This window comes from Cygnus atratus, chromosome 4, assembly GCF_013377495.2.
Source record: "Cygnus atratus isolate AKBS03 ecotype Queensland, Australia chromosome 4, CAtr_DNAZoo_HiC_assembly, whole genome shotgun sequence".
NCBI classification, from domain to species: Eukaryota; Metazoa; Chordata; class Aves; order Anseriformes; family Anatidae; genus Cygnus; species Cygnus atratus.
The window spans coordinates 61,912,516-61,932,351 of record NC_066365.1 but is presented as its reverse complement, the minus strand read 5'-3'; the positions used below and the strand labels follow the sequence as shown (position 1 = coordinate 61,932,351).

Below are 19,836 nucleotides of genomic sequence, written 5' to 3'. Positions count from 1 at the left end.
GTTTATTTTACTTAATAATTTTAGGTTAGAAGTATATAGTACATAACCAAGAAGTGCATAGCACTGAATTCATCCCTTTGGCTAGCACAGCTCAAAAAGGGGCAAAGAGACTATTAAGACACCTCAGTGCAGAGTACGTAACATCTATTGATAACACTTGTGTAGAAATCTGTGTGCAAGTAAAGTCTATACATCTTCAACTATGCCAAGTGTAGTCTGCTGTGTAAAAACAAAATCAGAAAAATATATAAATATACAGCTGTATGACTTTTTTTTCTTATATACACTATATAACATAAGAGTAAGATGTGGACGAGTTTGCAGTAGCTTAGTTGAGATAAGAATTTCATGACACGGGGATTTACAAACACGTCCTCAGCATTTTTTGTCTTGCACCATTGTTATAAAAAAGTTGCAGAAGGAAAGCAGACTTTCTGGACAGTATTCCTCAGCCACCTTCTTCTGATCAATATAATCAACGTCTTCAACACAGTCTTGGGAGCTGTGCTCTAGCTGTTTTCCAGGCTCAGAGGCAGCGGCTGGGACCTGTGCCACTTCTTTTTTGTGGTGGGTTGCATCCCCTTTCGCAGGACCCACTGACGCCAGGAGGCTTGAGCTTGTCAGTTTGAGGTGAGCACTTTGTGGGCCTTTCCTGCACACTTTGGATTTGAGGATGCTTCTGGGGTCCTGACAGATCTGCTTCTGCTTCTTTAAGGAGCGGGAGACTTGCTTCCAGTAGGATTTCTGGTTTGCTGCGTAGTGCGGACAGGTGGAAGGGTCCCCAGAGAACTCGCACCAGAACTTGCTGTCGCCGTTCATGCACTCGACTCGCACGGTAGCAGCATCCACGCTGGTCACTGCCCAGGTGCACTCAGCATTTTCTTTGGTTTTAAATTTGCCTTTAGGAGATGCTTTTCCTCCTTTTGGCTTCCGCCCTTTTTCTTTCTCTTGATTTGATTCAGTTTGTTTTTTTCCACTGTTTTCTATGCCTTGTCTTCCTTTTTTTCTTTCCTTCTGTCTTTCACAGCTGGTTAGTAGCATCTGGGAGACCAGAATCAACACACAAAGAAGTCCAAAGTTTTTGATTCTCATGGTTTCTATTTTGCTTGTTATCTGCCTTCAAAACAGAAAAACATACGTGTATTAAAATATTTTCACTTCATACTGGACTCCATATGACAGATGCAGTATTTCAGACCTGCTATTGCACGGCTCCTTGATACCTATGAAAATGATGTTACTGGCAAGATCCTCTGTCCTTCATGTGCCTAATGCTTGGTTTCTAGAACAATTATATATTTTTCTTGAGAAACAGCTGGCTGTGGAGTATGTCCTTCTGATCCAATTACTTGATTACCTAAGCAGTGTGGAACAGAGGAGACTCTTTCCCAGGACATGCCCCTACCCAGTGACTGAGGTACCCTGATTAAACTCCCTCCTGCAGACACAGAACAAATCTGACGAGGGGACTTGTCAGTCTCAGATCTTGTTAGACCATACAAAGCAGCTGTTGTGCCCATGATCTCCCATTTTGTGAATGTCACAGAAACGATTTTGACTCCAACCTCTGGCTTTTCTTCAAAAACGTGCCAAATAGAAAGGAAACCATGTGTTTAAGTTGAGCATAATTATTTCCTAGGCATCCTGCAAATTGACTTAATTCACTAGTTATGCCAGCATTTAAGTTTTTTATTGAAAAAGAAAAAAGTAGCTTTTTCATTCATACACCAAAGAAGCAACTACAGCTGCGTTCTTTACTGCCTTGACTACTAAACAAACAGAATTACTTTTTACTTTTGAAAGCACCTGCAGTGTACTTGGCTGTGTCTAAAGCTACCATGCACAGAGTATATTTATTTCTGTAGGTGTTTCTCTTTATGAAGCAGCTGTCAGGATCAAAGCTCTGGCAGAGCACACCTTAATAGTAGAGGGTTTAAATGCCACATGTAGTGGATTAGATCTCTAAATGTACTGTTCAGATGTTTCCATCATAGACATTTCTGTAACCATGTTAGAAAGCAGAAATCCGTGTGTAGGCATGTTAGAAGGAACCTATTTCAACATTAAACTCTCTGCAAATATCTTTAGTTACATATGTGTATTAATCTAGAACACATAGGCAGCAGTATAGGAGCAGCTCCCATTTTTGCATAGCTCCTACCTGACTTGGTTCATGCTATATTCTACATACAGAGATTTTCACTGTATAAAATATGGTATTTACAGTTCTATTGGAAATATGGCAGCTAATAAGATTAATATAAATACTGACATGACAATATCTTTCTGTTATAAGTGGAACATAGCAAAAGCAAGATAACTAAAAGACATACCTTGCACAGGACGTGGAGCTATCCGAATATAACTCAAGATGCAACCTGTCTCTCTCAGAAGGATTGGAGCTACTTGTAAAAGCAGTGTGGTATTTATAAAGGCAGAGACACACCTTCAGGTCTCCAGCAAGACTATTACAACACAATAGGATACTTCAGTGCCTTGTTCCTTTACCTCTGACACACCTCCTTGGAAAAATGCCAGTTCTCATTCTCAGCACACACAAAAATCAGCTATGGTGGGGTGACAAGGTGTGTTTGCGTAAATTAGATGTTACTTTAGCCAAGTCCTTCCCTTTTCATGCACAATGATAAGAACTTTATTAGATCATGAGCTTCTCTGAAAAAGCTTTTCCCAGGCATTGAGAGATGTATCCTGCAATACCCTCAACAAGTTGCCCTTCCACTGTGCTTAGCAGAATTTGGGTAGCGGTGTTCAGTGAGTCTTTGCAAAATGAAAATCATTCCACAAAGCACTTTGAAGTGGCTTTTAGAACATTTCATTACCTACTGTCACACACACACAAAGTATTGGGGAACATTTTAAAATAAGTAACTATTCTGCATTAAGGACAGTGTTCATCATAGTGAGATGGTCATAAGCATAAAGTTCAGAAACTGATTCAGGCTCCCTCAGTGACTGTTACGGGGTCTGAGAGCTGGGACCAACTGCACAGCACTGATCCACACACTTCTCTCTCTGCCAGCATTTCTGTATGTAAAGAAATAGGTTATTGATGAAATTTCATTACTGGATCATGTCTAATATATTAATTTGAAAATGAATATGACAGTGAAAAAGCAAACATCAGGCAAATATACAAATGCCTATAAATATGCATTCAGAGCTGGGAACTGGCTTCCCTTAAAGAATGGATAGAGTAGCTAGTGCCTTTATAGCCAGGATGCTTCAGGTTTTACTGGGGAAAAGTAAGTATGACATTTGTTAGGTGTGCTGTGGAAATAGTTCCAGGACTGAAAGGGGATGCCAGAAGAGGTGAAAGTAGAAACTGGTGTAAGACAAGCAAGTCTTCCTCTTCAACTCTCCCATAGGGTACAAATGGAATGAGACAAAGGGACTAAGCTATAGGGAATGCATTGTCTGGGCTGGGCAGGTGATGAGGAGACTGTTCATATTCTGTAAAAATAACAATAATAAAAAAAAATCAGAAGCCAAAAAAAGGAAGAAAATTAGTAGTTCTGCAATGTGTGAGTGACAGAAAAGTGGGAAAGAGGATTCATATACTTGAAATACTAAGGGTGAATACTTGAATACCTGTGTACCACAACTATCTGCTGAGCCCTCTGTATATGTTCAGCTCACTGGGATGCTTCTCACCAAGTTGAGGCACTGGGTCTGCCTTGTGCACCTTTGACTGGCATGAGTTGGTATGAAACTATTTGCAAACTCCATTAAATGTGGAAGATTTGTGATTAGCACTGCCAAGGGCTAATGAATAGGGGCAGGGGTGACTCAGGGATCAGAAGATGTTTAACAGCGAGCCAGATTGGATGGGAATCAAAGAACAAAGATAATGTAGGAGAGAAGACAGGCTGGGACTGTCCTGCTCAGGAATCCCAAACTGACACCACACAGCATGCACAGTGGTGTCTGCAGGCTTTACTTGGATCATCAAACAGTACAGCTGCATTAGTGTGGCCATGTGCCCAAACTAATGAGCCTCTCATCAGGGCTAATTACTTGGGGACAGTGTCAAGCCAAAGTGGCTACATACACTACCTCAGGTTCTGGCATTAATTCAGGTATGTCTTTATCATGCTCCATTGCCTTGTGTAAGCATACTATAAATTGATTTTTGGGTGACAGATTTGGGAGTTGGTTTGGGCATATCACCAAAAATAAAACCACAAAACAAACCAATAAAGCATTTATCTTTGAAGCGTGCAATCTCTACACCCTTATCAGCAAATCCATTTCTTTGAATGATCTGACATGACAGATATGGCCTCAGTTTTTAACTTCTTTCTAGTTTCTTTGTTTCTAATCTCTGCCTCCAGCTTCTCCTTCCTTCATTTCTCTTTCTCCCTTCAAGAGAACCTGGAAATCAATGCAAAATGTAATCTAGACTGGAAATACTGTTTCCGTTTCTTCCAAAGATATTGCCCACCTTTGTCCTTAAGAGCAATGGAATAATTAGGATGTATCTAAGACGTTGTCTAAATCTACTTTGGCTAAACAACTTCTACAGACAGAGGAGAAGAAGGTTACAAAGAAGTATGTAAGGAAGCGCAGGCACTGGGACCAAGCACAAGGCTTATAATAAGGAATTATGCTTTCCTACTCTGGCTCTGCCACAGGCTTTCTTTGAGATGTCTATCAGGAGATGCTTGTCCACCAGATGTTCCTTACCTAGAAAGGAAATATGATGCTTAATCTTGTAGACGAAGTTACAATATTTTTTTTTTCTGATATTCATAAAATATTGTTTACTGGAGAAACTAATCACAATGTATTGAAAATACTGAAGCCCTCCACCACTCATCACTTTGAAAACTGCCTATTTTGACAGTTTTTGCCTAGCCGAATTGTCAATCCTTGTTAGCTGACCCATTGTTGATGGGACATATCAAGGTAGTCTTCCTGCTTCATAAATAATGGGGAAGACGGGGAGAGAAAAGGCTGGGAAGAGGCAGATTTGCCTTTCTGCTGCTTTAATATTCCCTTCCTGAGGTCATGCCATTCTGGACACACGTTTGCTCCTCCTGTCTCCAGAATGCAGAAATGTCTTCAGAGAATTCTGCAGCCAAGTGCTTGTTGATATGGGCGATTACATCTTTGAGATGATCTGTTCTGGCTAGATGGACCTCTTGCCTAACCTGCTTAGATGATTTCAAAATCCCAGTAAAAGAAGATTTACTTATTGTGGTGCATGAAATGTAGACTCATTCTATGGAGGCTGGCCTGGATACCCTCCAGTTTCATTGATATGTCCCCAGAATATTGCTCTCTACTTTTTAAATTAGGCATGGACTGGTGTTTTATGGTTGCTTTAACTTACCTGACCGTGTAGTATCTATTCACACTTCACCCCAGTTATCCTCCTGGGAGCTGCCTCATCACCACTTTCAGGTGATCAGAATATCTGATTTCCTCAGCTTTCATCAGGAAAAGAAAGTACACAAGATTAAAGTAGGATTTTCATTTCCTAATTAATTATGCTTAATCAGCACCTACTTGTCAACAACAACAATAAAAAAACCTGCTACAAAACTTGTTTGTAACATGATTTTCAACAAAAGTATTTTTTTTCTTTCATTCATGCACATTTTAAAGTATGCCTTCGTCTTGCCCTCTGCTGAGCTGAAATGCTGTTTGCTTGTAAACTGCAAGCACAGTTCTGCCACAGAACAAATGGTGCAGACTAATAACTGAAAAACTGCTCGATCCATGCAACATATGGCAAATCTGAACAGCTAATTTGCCAAGATCAGATTTATGGGTACCTGTTTACTTATTAAAATCAAAAGACAGGCACATAAAACATTTGGCAATACTAGGAAATAAAAGCAGTAACTGAAAACTACAAACGTGGATGCCGAAATCCCAATGTGAGTTTTATATTGAAGAATCTTAAACCACTTGTATCCCTGCTGCCTTTTTGACTAAAACTCAGGGCAGTTAATCAGCATTTTATTTTCATTAGAACTGATAGGATTAAATCTAGCTGGTGTCTTTCTGCTGTTCAAGCAAAGAGGAGGTTTTATCTGTATTCCTGGTTGTCATTCATAGGCTTGGAAGACGCACAGTATTTTCTATTTAGGCCTAACGCTGCTCATATATTATCCACAAATAAATACACGTCTTATATAAGAAATTGTTATTGTTTAAACCATTTGTTATTTGCACTGGTGCATTAATTGCAAAGTGCAATTTGCTTGTGGTATCATCTGTGTAACATTGTGAGGCTACTGCTCATACAGAGACACTTTTCCCCACAGAATAAAAGGTTGCTTACAAACAGTAAACAGTTGATGAATTCCCTTGACCACGTGCAAATACAGCTACGCATATTACATATATTTAGATGTATTACATATACCTAATACAGAATATTAGCTATTTGCCAGTCACACATGTAGGTACTAGGATGTCGTTCTCCATGCAAATGCTCAGGCAGAATGAATGAAAATAGATTCAGCAAGGGAACAGTTGCTTACACTTCAAATTAATGCCTGTGAGTATGGTTCTGTGGCATTCAAGCAATTCTGGTGATGGAGAGTGACTCACGGCACCAGGTAATGTTCCAAGGATATAAAAGGAATATTTTTTTTTAATGGTGCTCAAGGGACATCTGAAAGATCAATCCTTTTGTCACAACTTTCCTTTTAGCGCACAGGCTTCCTTGAAAACTGTGTCACCTGGCACAATGTGCCCCACAGCAGTTCTCTGCAGTACGTTGCAAACTTTGTTAAAAGGATGGGATCAGGCATGTGTATTATAAACCTCACTTCATGCTTTTAAATATACACTAGAAGTGAATATATATTTGCTGCATGACCTGAGGAAAGAATGACATTAGGCACTCTACAGGGTAGAGTTCTTTTAAAAATTACCAGCCTGACCATGTGGATGATGGTAACGTGCAGTAAGCTTTCAGTGTTGTTTTTTTTTTATTATTATTTTATTATTATTTATTTTTAATTTTATTTTTTATGAGACTAGCATTCAAGGTTTTCCCTTTGAGTAAAGGAACACCATCAATGCACGTCAATCAGGCACTTTCAGTGTATAGGCACACACGTTATGAACATGCAATTCTACTATAATTAAAACAGACTAGTCTATTCCTGCATGGTTTATTAATGACGTTTAATCATTCACAGCCTGTAGGGGTACACCATTTTGCTGAAAATATCTGCTGAAAGACTCAGTAAGTTAACGAACATGACAATCATACCCATACCTCCAAGTGCAATATCCCATTTAGTATGATGGTTGGGTTGCTCTCCGGCTCCTCACTTCCATTCCCAGATTAAAAAAAAAAAAAAAAAAAAAAAACAGGTATAACTTTACTTCCTTTTTCATTCTGTGAATGTAGTATCTACAAAAGACAGGACGACAGCAGCCCTAAACACTGAAGTCCCTTTACATAGCAGCAAGAATGTTGTCACATAGGCAGTGGCATCAATGCCAGACTTTTTGCATCTCACCGTCCATGCCCAACAGGTCAGAATAATCCACAGCCTATTGGCACACCTCTGGAAGATGCTAGTTCATCACAAACACAGTGGCAGCTTCAGTGCTTTGAGATCTGTTCATATGGAGGCGTAACTATTTGAAAGGGGGCAGAAAAAAACTCATCAGCTAACAATAATTTTCAGCCACTTCTCACCTAGAGTTAAATTCATATTAGTAAAATAACTATATAAAAAGGCTTAGATTCACTCTTTGTTGCAACTACAACAGCGTCCAATTATTTCACAAACTGGCCCAAACTAAAAACTTAATCGGAAGAAGAGCATCCTGGTGAAAACTGATATCATAAAACCCAAATGAGGAATAAACAAAAACTAGCTGATTCAAGCAAATGTTAGCTTTAAGTTGCCGACAGAACAGCAGAAACTGTATGAGAGTTGTATAATAATTATAAGACAATAAAAGCAGAGCACCTTGCAACACTAAAGGCAAAGTTCTTTTATAGCAAAACAGCACAGCATACATTCACGCGAAGGTTCCCATTGCCATTTTAAACAGGGTTAGTCTTTGTTTACTTGCCGCATTATCTTGGCAAGATTTTGATTAAAATATGCTGAAATTCATTACTGCCAAGGTGCAGGTTCTCTTCAGCCTGGCCCTCATGGGCTCCCAGATCACCCCTGGCCACCAGTGCTGGTCACCAATTACTCAAGCGAGGTGAGAGAAGGGTGAGCTTGTTTTCATATCCAGAGAGAATCACTGTATTTCTTAGCTTAGGGTAGCTGTTTCGAAAAAATATAAATGGCTTGGATGAACCTGAGGAAAGCCAAGCCAAGGATGGAGCATGGCTGTTAGGATGGAGCATGGCTGTTAGGAATGTGCTTTTGAGATGATGAGGAAATTTGTGCTGTTTCATTAGATAACATGGAGGAAAATTCTGAGGACCACGTGCACACCGGGGATGGAATGGTTTGCTGCCAAATGGGATTCACTTTTTTTTTTTTTTTTTTTCGCAGGAGGAGGCTACCCAAATTCAAACAAGGATAGTAAAAGCTGAGATGCTTGCTCTCCCTTATTTTACTGTGAAAGTATGTTGAACCAAACTTCAAGAAAGTTTGCCTTCATTTTGAAACAATTCAAAGACAAAAAAAAAAAAGATATAAATAATTGCCATCACTAGCTAACATAACTACTCTCATCTACGCATTTGTTAAGTACTCTTTAATAAAGATAATTGCTACTGTACAAGGGTTGGTGAAAAGCATATCCCCAAATAAGCAGATCCCTGCTTATTTGCATCTGATCATGCTACAGGGCCACCAAAGAAGAGATAGCATTAGATAGACACAGATCCTGGAGTTCTTAGGCTGCTCTCTCAATCTGAGATAATCAGAGAATTTAAATGTCCTTTACTACAACAACAAAAAGTTTTAAAAGAATACAAAGGCTATACTAGATAAAGAAAAAATAGAAAAATTATCGTATAAAATGGAGGGATATTATATAGAAAGGTGTTCTTCATACTGATTTTCCCAAAGTCAGAAAGAACTTAACCTCAAACACTGAACTTTACATATTTTTGTTTAATTTTGGCTCTAATGGAAGTTAACACTTCCATTATCTCAATCATGGCTAAGGATTCTCCAAACTCAATCATACAATTCTCTGTGGTTTTATCTGAGTGAGCTGGCTGCTTGATTTGTTAGCATTGGTTCACCATATTCAGGGCACACTCAAGTTGTCTTGGCAGCCAGGAAAAACAACTATTGTCTGCTTGCCATGTGAACTTTTGTCTAGTAAGATTTTTATAGCTTAGAGCAATGCAAGAGCCTTTCTGTCTGACCAAAACAGCTTCAGAGATACAATCAGACAAAGGAGTATTCTCTTAAGAAACATAAAATGAGTAAAATAATAAAAAGATGCCATTGTAAATTACTGTCTGCCAGCAGACTGGAGTCTACTCAGGGTAATGGTGAGACATGCACGTCAACAAGAAGGAAGAACTGGACTCGGATGAAATCATCACACAGGTCTCATTGGGACACAAGGGACTGTTTTATGAGCAGTTCTGCTTACCATAAGCGCTGAATTTAACATTCCAACAACCAAAAAAGTTCTTTCAGCTGTCACAAATCCTGATCTCTCTTTAAAGCATTGCAGGAAAATGTTATCCAACTGAACGGCCAGAAAAAGTCTTTGCACTAAGGCAATGGCAATGCTGGTGGCATTGCTAAAGGAAGGCAAGGGCTAGAAATGAGATTCAACCTCTTCTGGTTGTAATCCACCCACTCGTAAAAGTAAGATTTTTTTCTTAGTCCTTGGTATTTGAATTAAGCACTTGTTTTAGTTTTTTTTTTTTTTTTCTCTGGTATACACAGCAGTCTCCACTGAATTACTTTCTTTGCAGGCAGCAAAGCTGTTAATCGATCCTGCACAGGTGAAGTGAACCAAGATCAGGTGAGGGCTACAGTGTGGTTTGGAACATTTCAGATATTCACCAGATCAGCAGTGAAATTCACCTGCACCTCAGCGTGCTTGCAGCATGATACAGAATGAATGTGAAGGGAGTTAGAGTATATACAAGCCAGGACATGGTACATTAGAAAGACAGTCTTTCCTAGCAGCTGACCACTTTTTCAAGGTTGTCTTTAGGCTTCTATAAACCATCTCTGATCTGAACTGATACAATCGACAGTGGGTTTTTGTTTGTTTGTTTGTTTTCAAGCAAGCTGGAGCAATTATCTTTTCTAGCACTCACTTCGAGAAATCAAAGTGACTTCGACTTCCTTCCCAGTTTTTCTCTAACACAGCCCTGGTCAGAACAGCTGGGCTTTCAATAGTGTGTTTTTGCTATCAGCGATAGCTCCGGGCTTTGGCTGCTCTCTAGATCCCTTCCATAAAGCTTTAAGCTGTTCTCTGAATAAAGTAAGCTGTATCGGTAAGTACATGTGTGCATATACACAAATGTATATATAATATAAAATATTATATACAATATACAATAATATTGAATAGCTTTCTCCCTTTCATTGTAGTTCATTAATATTAGTAGTTTTATTTATATATTTGTTGAAATAAAGGATTTGTTTATTTGTGTGTGGAGGGAGAATAATAGATGAACTTACTCTGACTGAGAAAATATATTGCATAAACTCTTATCAGTGCCTGGTAATTTTGTGGTCTTTAGCACTGGTTCCAAGTACAACAAGACATTTCTAGAACTTGATAAGGAATAAACATTCATTTCAAGTACACCTTTTAAATATAGTGGGGGAACAGAAATCAGGAACTAGGAAATTGTTCCACGAAAAGGAAAGCAGGAATGGAAACCAGGGACTTTATGGTGTTTGAGACTATGCTGGGTCTGTCTGGGATGGAAGTAATTTTTTGTAGCGGCCCATGTGGTGCTGTGCTTTAGATCTGTGACCACAGCAAGGCTGATAACACACCAGTTTTAGCTACTACTGAGTAGATGCTTGCACAGCATTAAGGTTTATTTGTTTCTCATTCTGCCCCCAACCACAAGGAGGCTGGTGGTGCACAAGATATCAGGAGAGGACACGGCCAGGACAGCTGACCCCAACTGACCCATTGATATTCCATACCACATACTGTCATCCTATGCCATAAAACTGGGGAGGGGGCTTTCCAGAGTAGCCACTGCTTGGAGAGCGGCTGGGCATCAGCCTGCTTCTGAGAGGTAGAGAGTGAATGTCTTTGCATTACTTCGTGGTTTTCTTTTCTTCTTTCCTTGACTAAAGTGTGCCTGTCTAGCCCCTCAAATTTTTCTTCCTTTTGCTCCTCCATTTCTCTCCCCATCCCACTGTGGAGAGGAGAGTAAACTGGTAGCGGTAGGTGCTTAGTTGCTGGTTGGGTCAACCCACCACAGAGACTTCAATCCTGCAAATACATAACACAATTTTTGATTTCAGTGGATTTCGGCTGGAAAGGAATTGACAGAGAGTTCAGTCCACGTGCAGAACTTCTCCTCACTAAAAATATGATGGCAAAGCTATGCTGATAGTGCCCTGGCTCCATGCCTCTAAACCACCACAGTTACATCAGCAGAGACAGTGATAAGATACAGTCACAGTTGTGACAACTCCTTTGTTGATTTAGATTACTATATTTGATGAAATTATTTTAGCTATGTGGAGAAAGTGTTCTTGCGCTAACACAAGCTATGCCTCCACAAATACCGTCAGCCACCATAGCTGGCCCTATGCACTAAGAGGTTATAGCTATAAAGTTTATCCTCTGTAATTGTTGGGTTATCCTTGGAACATAGTAGAAACAGCCTTTAAATGCAGTTGGGCTGTAGGGCTCAGGAGCTCACATCTGGAAAGGGCTCTGGAAAGTCCTGCTGGAAGCTCAACAAGTCAAAACAATGCCTGTAAAGGTTTGTGTTTCACAGCTACTGTGAAAATGCTGAAAGCTCCCAGCCCACACATCTGACATAAGTCTCTCTGAAAGCATATAGAAGGGACAAAGGGAATGGACAAGTCTTCTTTGCAGTCTTTCTCTTTCTTCATACTGAGATCAGGATGTTTGGATATATAGCGAATAGAGGCTAACAACAAATAAAAAGGTTTCTTTACCCATTTTTCCAAGGTCTAGTGCAACCTGTATGGTTAGTAAAAGCTAAAAGGACACATCCCCCAGCATTTATGATAGATTTAGGGCTTGCTCAGTTAACTAATAGAAGATATGACATCTCTAATGATGCTGTTCTTGAAAAGCTTGTGTTTTTCTTGGATCATTTTTAACTCTACAGCTCCTCCATGTGGAGATCATTAACAAGCAAGAAATGAATAATCCTAAACATTAGGTATTATTAATAGTTTATTATTATTATTATTTATTGGGTTTGCAGAGGATTAGCAGTATTCTAAATATTTAGGACATTTTAAAGAGGAATTTAACGCTTTTTAGCCAGACTGAAGTCAAACCATTTTCTGAAAACAGATGACAGGACATCAGAATGCCACCGCTAATGCCGTGGTGTTACAATTATAGTGTTACAATTTCAATTATCATTCAAATTACTCTTTTTCCCCTGTTGTCATATGAAACACTCGAATTAACTTTTTATTCATGCTTAATTGTATTTGTTCTTGTGTGGCTGCGTGGGAAAGTCACATCTACATCTACATCACATCAGGGAATTTGGTGATTTTCTCCTCTGTGTTGGTGAAGAGGATCTATATATATCCTGGTTAACTAACCGGGATGGGAAGAGGGCTGAAGGCTGTACCTAGTAAAGAACAGTCTTCATATAACTGCTTTCCACACTGCCTATCCACAGCTTTCATATACTGAGTCCGATATTATTTCATGCAATATTTAAAACAATTACGAATGACACCACCCTCTCATCATTTCAGCAGGAACAAGTGCAACATGAAGAGAGACTGTTTGTCCCCTGCCCATTCTCACAGCTGAACTGGAAACCAGCAGTGTTCTCAAAGGTAGTCCACATATCTCACATTCCTCACAAGAACATCTGACACATGCCTGTAACTCAGAAAAAGTTATCTTTTAACACTTTTGATTGAATGTTTGAGGCTCAGTAGAAAATAGTATGGAAAGAAGAGAGACTTCAGATACTGCTGGATTTGGCCTGAAAGCCACCTTATTAATATGTCTGATGGTCTGAATTCATTTCCACTATCGATTAGTACAAGAGCGCATCTCAGACATGGTAAAACTGTCTTTCCTGATGCTTTTGAAATGTTTTCCTTAGGCCAGTCCTCAGAATAGGTAGGTGTTGGGATTCTTGCTGTTAACTCTGGTCGTGTTTGGACCACAGATTTTAAAACAAATGAAGCTAGCCAATTCCTTCTGAGAACAGAATTTTATAGCCTTCTGAGGTACAGCTGAGCTCAGCAAAGAAACCCTAGTCCTTCCACATTTCAGCACCATTAAAAACCCAAAGCTGCTCCTAAGCAGGGTAAGATGCTCACTGAAACATTCTACCTAACTATGGTCTATTGAACAAAACGGCTCTGTGGGTGCTCCATCAGTATGGTAGGGAGCGAGATAGGGTGCATCAGACAGGCTTCTTTCACTCCAGCATTAGGCTAAAGGAGTAATGGTTTTAATTAAATATAAACATAACTACACCAGAGAAACACTGCTGCATTCAGATGGGAGATTTACATTAAACCGTGCTGGCACACATCAGCAAGTCTGAATTCACTGGGCACACTGTATATATTAATCTGTACTTAGCAGCATGACTGTTTTACAGTTGGAAGAATTAATGAGATGCAGACAAACAGATATGCATGTAGATAAAATTAGAAGCAGCAAGACCTGAGAAAGAGAAGGAGCCTGTGGTGCAGTATTTGATTATAGGATCTAATACACTTAGCCTATTGATTAAAAACAAAAACAAAACAAAAAAAAAAACAAACAGTAAAACTGTGAAAGCTTATTCATTTCCAGAGTGTTCCCACAGAACAGCAGCAAGGTATCTTTGAAAGCAGTGGAAGTGTAATAAAGAGACAATCAGAAATAACTTTTCCAGGGGAGAACTGCAGAGGGATACCTGATAGAAGACTTGCCCTTTTATCTCAGTTTGACAGTCTGCCCAGCTTGCTGATGCCTGACACTTAATTCCTCAGAAGGTCCAGGTTAAAGTCCAGTATGTTGAAATGAGGAAATCTGTTCCCTGTCTTAATTACAGATCAGAATTAGATTGTTTCTGGTTCTTCCAAAGGTTCCACTGGCAAAAACTGGATCCAGGCTGAAAGTAGTAGTAAAACTGACACTGAGCAATGACAGGAGTCTTTAGGCACTACTGTGATCCTGGTTGCTTTAAGAGCTAACTCAAAGGCAAAATTAGCAGACTGCCTATGTTGCTTTTGCTGTTGTTGGAGCTGAGGGAGCTTTCAGTTCCCTCACGAACTCTCAGGACTCCGGGCATGAACAGACCTGATGCTTCACGCTGGCATCACCCAGGGCCCTCTCTGCCACCAGACAGCATCTATCCTAGCCACATTAGAAGTTAAGAGCTCACTCTATCTATGGCCAACTTTATCCAGCAAAAACATGCATGTGTATTAATTTATTTGTTGAATACTGACACAGGCATGCACGTATAGGTAATGGGCGGCTCTGCTTGAGAGCATGTTCAAGTTCTGAAGCTGGGGCCTGTGAGGGATTGACTTTTTTTTTTTCCTGTGTACACTCAGCTAGCAGAATTACAAAAACATGTTAAATTTTCATTTCTTCCTAAATACTCACCCAGTACTATTTAATATGCTAGCTTCTGTCTAAATGTCTGCTCTCAGAGGCCCCCTTACATGTCTCTTTGTTTCCTAACCTTGTAAAGGTGAATAACAATACTTGTCTATGTCAGACAGATGTAAGGAAGTTAATTTTGTATTTCTTTCTTTCTTTCTTTCTTTTCTTTTCTTTTCTTTTTTTTAATATCCTGAAATGTATGAATAGAAGGCAATGCAGAAATAAAATGCATTACAATTTCAAACAATTTATACAACTGAGAAACTAACTTCTTGTTGAATTCAGTATCCTGTTATGTTGTTTACCTTCCCAGGTCTACAGGCCAACAAGTGATGTGCTTATATAAAGCTATTGTAGAAAGCACCCTAGTAATTACATTGTTATATGTCTCTTTAAATAGCCACAATTATTTTGGTTTTGAATAATTTTAGACAATACAGGGGAAAACATAGAAACGATGATGACAGAAAATTAATTACCTGAGGATTTCCTTTTCAGGTGGATTTCTTTCTCTGAGATGTTTACAATGTGCCTTTCTTCTCACAGATACTCAAAGCAGTCATTTTTCTACATAGGTTTCTAGTCCTTCACAGTATATTTTCTCTGCTTATTGAAATCCTGTGGAAACTGCAAAGTAGTTGAACTCTGCTCTTTGCTATCTGAGTTCAACCAACAATGTAGATGTTTAAGAAGGGCCATTATATACGCAGAAGGATAATGTGTCTGATGATAAGGATATAAGGTGATCTTCCATTTTGGATCCTGGGTTTTCCCTGAGTCAGAAACATTGACATTGCAATCCTCTACAAAAAAATAATCATTAATAGTGAGGAAGAAAAAATGAGTTTGCCCACTGCATCAAATCACTGTGATTGGTTTATTGTAATTCAGATGAAGTGTGTCCTGCCAAAGGACACTGCTGCTGCTGAGGTGAAATTAGTGCTCTATAAAAAGTTATCTACGCTGAAGGAAAACAGTGTTTTTGATTTCTTTCTGTTGCTGGCTCATTCTGAAAAAAGATCATGCGATTAGTATAAAGCAAAACTCGAAGCCATTGAATTGATTCCGACTATTTAAAAGATTTCAGGCCCAAGAAGGCAGGGGAAAGCAGTTGGCTACAGATGATGTTCATTGTCAGTGCTCATGAATGGCTCTTACCTCTTCTTATTTTATTGTAAAAAACATCTGCCGCCCTGGTGTAGCTTACCAGCACAGCAGGTGTGGTCTGGATTTCTACAGAGGGCTTTCAATGGCTGGTCTTGGAACATCTTTCTGAAGAGGTAAAGCAGCACAGGATGGGTCATGGGGCATAGGGGAGCTTGAGGCAGGCCTCAGGGAAAGATGGAGACCTTGTCCTGACATATCACGTCTCCACAGCCTGCGCTGGCACATATCCTTGGGGTAAACCACCACTCACCTCACAGCCCAAGTTCATCAGCACATCTCCTGCCCTGGCCTCCAGCCCCTGGCAGGGTGCTGCCAGCCAGACCTCCCCCAAGCACGGCTGCTCCCAGACACACCCTGCAGAACAGCTGAAAAGGCTTCATCTGCAGACAAACCATTATTCTCACCAGTGCTTGGGACCCCAGAGCCCCAACCTATCCCCAACCCTACAAATTGGCAAGATGGCCCCGCAGCACCACAGAGGCCTCACACCTGGGCAATGGAAGGTTCACTCAGGAGATGACCCTCATGGAGGCCATGCCACTTTTTGCCCACACAGAATGGGTGCTGTTCAACACCTGAGCTTCAGCTTCACTTGTCTCTGAGAGCCATTATGGTCTTCTCAGGTAATGTTTCCTGCACATAGGTATGGAAACCCTACTTTGCGCTTCCCTCCTGTGATCTTCCAACACTGACCAAGCGTCCTGCACAATTGTGTGGGCTTCGGATAACCTTCCCAGCCTGCAAACACTAACATTGGGATTCCCACATTAAATTTCTGGGATCCACAAGACAGGGGATCAGCTCAGTACCTCAGTGATGGTACCCATGTGGTCTGCATCTGCTCTAAGAGCAGGGCAAGAGAAGAGGGCGGTTGGCTGCTCTCTTGCCCAACTGCTGGGCTGTTTTTTGACAGAGCAGACTGCAAGACTGAGCCTGGATTTTTCTAACCATTTCCTTCAGCGGGAAGTTTCCAGCCCACTTCAGGTCCTAGGTGAATTCCTAATTTTATTACCACCACGTTTGTGGAGAGGGCCTCCTCACACCACATAGGCCAGTAAGACAAATAAAGGGGGTAACGAATTTCACAATTTGCACATTAATTTTTACGGGTGGCAGCAGCAGTGACAGAGTAATGCAGTTCCTTCAGCTCGGCAGCCAGCAGACCTAACAGGACGCCTCTGTTTTCTCTCCTGACTACAATCATTGTAAGCCTAGAGGCACTGGAAGTGGACCGCAGCACAGACACCCATGGCAAGTAGCTGGCTGTGCAAACACTTTTATAACATGGTTGAGGAGAGGGAAGTAGGGAGGGGAACCTGAACTTCCGCTGTAGCTCAGGCATTGGCTTAATTTTTTTCTTGCTCTTGGAAGTACTGCAATGGAGCTATCCTGAAAATTCAGTCTCTGGCCTCCTGCCAAGTATTTATGGAGTCAACTTTGTACACAGGTTGTGAAAACTAAATAAATAAATCCTCAGGATGTCAGATATATGCTCATGAGATAATGTCTTGTCATCAAACTGACTGCATCTCTTCTGATTTATTGTCTTACTCTTGTTTTTATATGCATATCACATACTTTTTGTCATTGTAAAATGATCTTTGAAGTCTGATGAGAGCAATCTTCTTGTCTGTAAAGGCAGAGGCAGCCAAATGAAATCTCTCATGCTGCAGCTGACTCATCTTCAGAGCAAAAAAGGAGAGACTAGAAGTAACACAGCAGGAGAAACAACAACAACAAAGAGATCAGTAGCCATTAAGTTCCTAAAGAAGCAGAAACGCCTGTTGCCATTTCTGGGAAATTTTTAGTATTTCCTTTATTTTCTTATTTTTCTGGAAGATCTTGTTCCCTAAAATCCATGCCGTATCAACCAAGACGCTTACTGAAAAATCAAGAATGCAAAACATACGACTACAAACCACACAAGAATGACCAAAGCAAACATAACAATTCTCTCAGAAAACACCAGAGTGCACTACTGCATAGTTAAGATAATCTCAAGGCAGACTGAGGAACAACATTATTGAGGTGTGGTTTGGTCTACTTCAGCACAAGTGACCCATACACTGCAAATGACCATTTCCTTAGTTTCAGATACTTGATTTTAAGGCAAACAGATCGGATGTTTGGTATTCCTTAATACATGAATCCCTTGTTGATTTTCTCTGGGGTCACAATCAAGCTAAATAAAAACATGTACCACAAGACAGAAGCACCACACATGAAATTTCTCAAGACAACACATACAATTTAGCAAAGGGATCTGCCATCAGCACATACTTAAGAAAATTCTGTCATTCAATTTAGCATAGGTAGAATAGTTGGCCCAGGAGCATTTTTTTGCATTTTAAGGACATACAGATGCTAACAGATGTACACAGTATTAAACAGACAGAACTTTTAAGCATTATTCTGTGTTTTCACTGCAAATTAGAGAATCACTCAGACCAGAAGCCACCTTGGGAGGTTTGAAGTCCAGCCTCCTGCTCAAAGCAGGATCACGGTGAATTCAGACTATGTTGCTTAGACTTTGTCCAGTTGGTCTTGAAAAACTCCAAGGAGAGAGGTTGCAGAGCCTCTCTGGGAAACCTGCTCCCTTTCTCACAATGAATGTTTTTCCTCATGCCAAGTCAGAACCTCACCTGTATCAATTTATGACTATCTCTTCATCTCCTATCACACAAGTCAAAGAGCCTAGTTCCATACTTTTTGCAGCCTCCTCACAGGTATTGGAGGGCAGCTATTGGGTCGCCCTAAAAGCCTTCTCTTCCCCTGGCTAAACAAGCCCCATTCCCTCAGCCTCTCTTCACAGGAGTGTGCTTCAGCCCCAACCATCTTGGTGGCTCTCCATTAGACTCACTCCAGTTTATCAATGTCTCTCTTCAATCTTAACTGTATGTGCTAAATACACATCCTTTTACACACAAATTTTCCAAATGCATCTTGCTTTGCTTTTCTGGAGGCTAACCTTGTTCAAGTAGCGAGTATTCTAGAAGCTTCTGTAGAAGCCTAAATGAGAGGATCCTGAGGCAGGTGCACCACACGGCCTCACATTGCATTAGCAGCTGCAGGCCTTGATATCAGGGGTCTTCCTGTCTGCAGGAATCCAGACACACATTTTAGTGTGCCATCCTCTGTCAAGAAAATAAAGATGAATTGCACCTCCAGTTGAGCGGATTTCCTTTGGTACTTACGTATACGGGGAGTAACAGGTTAACCCTAAAATGAATGAAACAGCAGGTTTCATTCATTCACAGGCTACTTGAAAATTGCCCTGAACTCACCACAAACGCTTCTCAGTTCATTCTTTCATTAGTGAATAGCACTTTCATACCAAAATGGTAAACTGAAATGTCATGACTGTACATTTCTAGTGTTAAACACTGTTAAGTGGCAATGTCGCCAATACAATCACAGAGCTGTTAGACTAAGGAGGGGTATTTCAGTTAACGTCCATTTTTGTATCTATTGAAAGTACTATAATTATAGTTAACTGGCTTGCTGAGGGTGCATAGCATTGCCCAATTAAATGTAATCCAAACCATACATCACCTTGGTAGCAAAATCTTCACGCTTAACTATACATTTCAGATCCTGGATAATTTACAGAAAGCATCTGATGAGAGGTGCCTTTGTTGCACAAATATTTGATTTCTAGTTTCCACAGTTTCAACAGTGAAGCTTCAAGAAGCCATTCCAGACAATATAATGCCAAGCATGAATCCCCATGCAGCCAAGCTCTGCTCTACTGAAATGAGATACGAGTTCCCAAGGAAATCGTGCACTAGCATGTATACGTGACATTCGTCCTCTACTAAACAGAATCAATGATGGCCATGTTTTTTAGACTGTATCATCATGAGTTATATAAAGTGTCAGATAACTCTTCTCTGTTGCCTTCTGTGTTCAATGCATATAGATAGAAGAGGG

The 19,836-nt window shown here is 40.2% G+C and overlaps 1 protein-coding gene across 2 annotated transcripts; it reads right to left on the bottom strand.

The window, feature by feature from the left end:
- Positions 1-309: 309 nt before the first annotated feature.
- On the bottom strand, positions 310-9,586 carry FGFBP1 (fibroblast growth factor binding protein 1). 2 transcript variants are annotated; one of them, XM_035569012.1, is made up of 4 exons: positions 9,568-9,586; positions 7,259-7,313; positions 5,354-5,450; positions 310-1,117 (listed from the first exon to the last, which is right to left on the bottom strand). In XM_035569012.1, the coding sequence occupies exon 4, from the start codon at positions 1,090-1,092 to the stop codon at positions 376-378; it is 717 nt and encodes a 238-aa protein (XP_035424905.1). In that variant the 5' UTR covers positions 1,093-1,117; positions 5,354-5,450; positions 7,259-7,313; positions 9,568-9,586; the 3' UTR covers positions 310-375. The 2 variants fall into 2 exon arrangements, with proteins under 2 accessions (XP_035424905.1, XP_035424903.1); XM_035569010.1 differs by lacking the exon at positions 9,568-9,586 and adding an exon at positions 7,506-7,569.
- Between the last annotated feature and the right edge of the window lie 10,250 nt (positions 9,587-19,836).

Bases quoted from the DNA above. Each gene is read 5' to 3' on its own strand.
- FGFBP1 (XM_035569012.1), bottom strand. From the start codon at position 1,092: ATGAGAATCAAAAACTTTGGACTTCTTTGTGTGTTGATTCTGGTCTCC.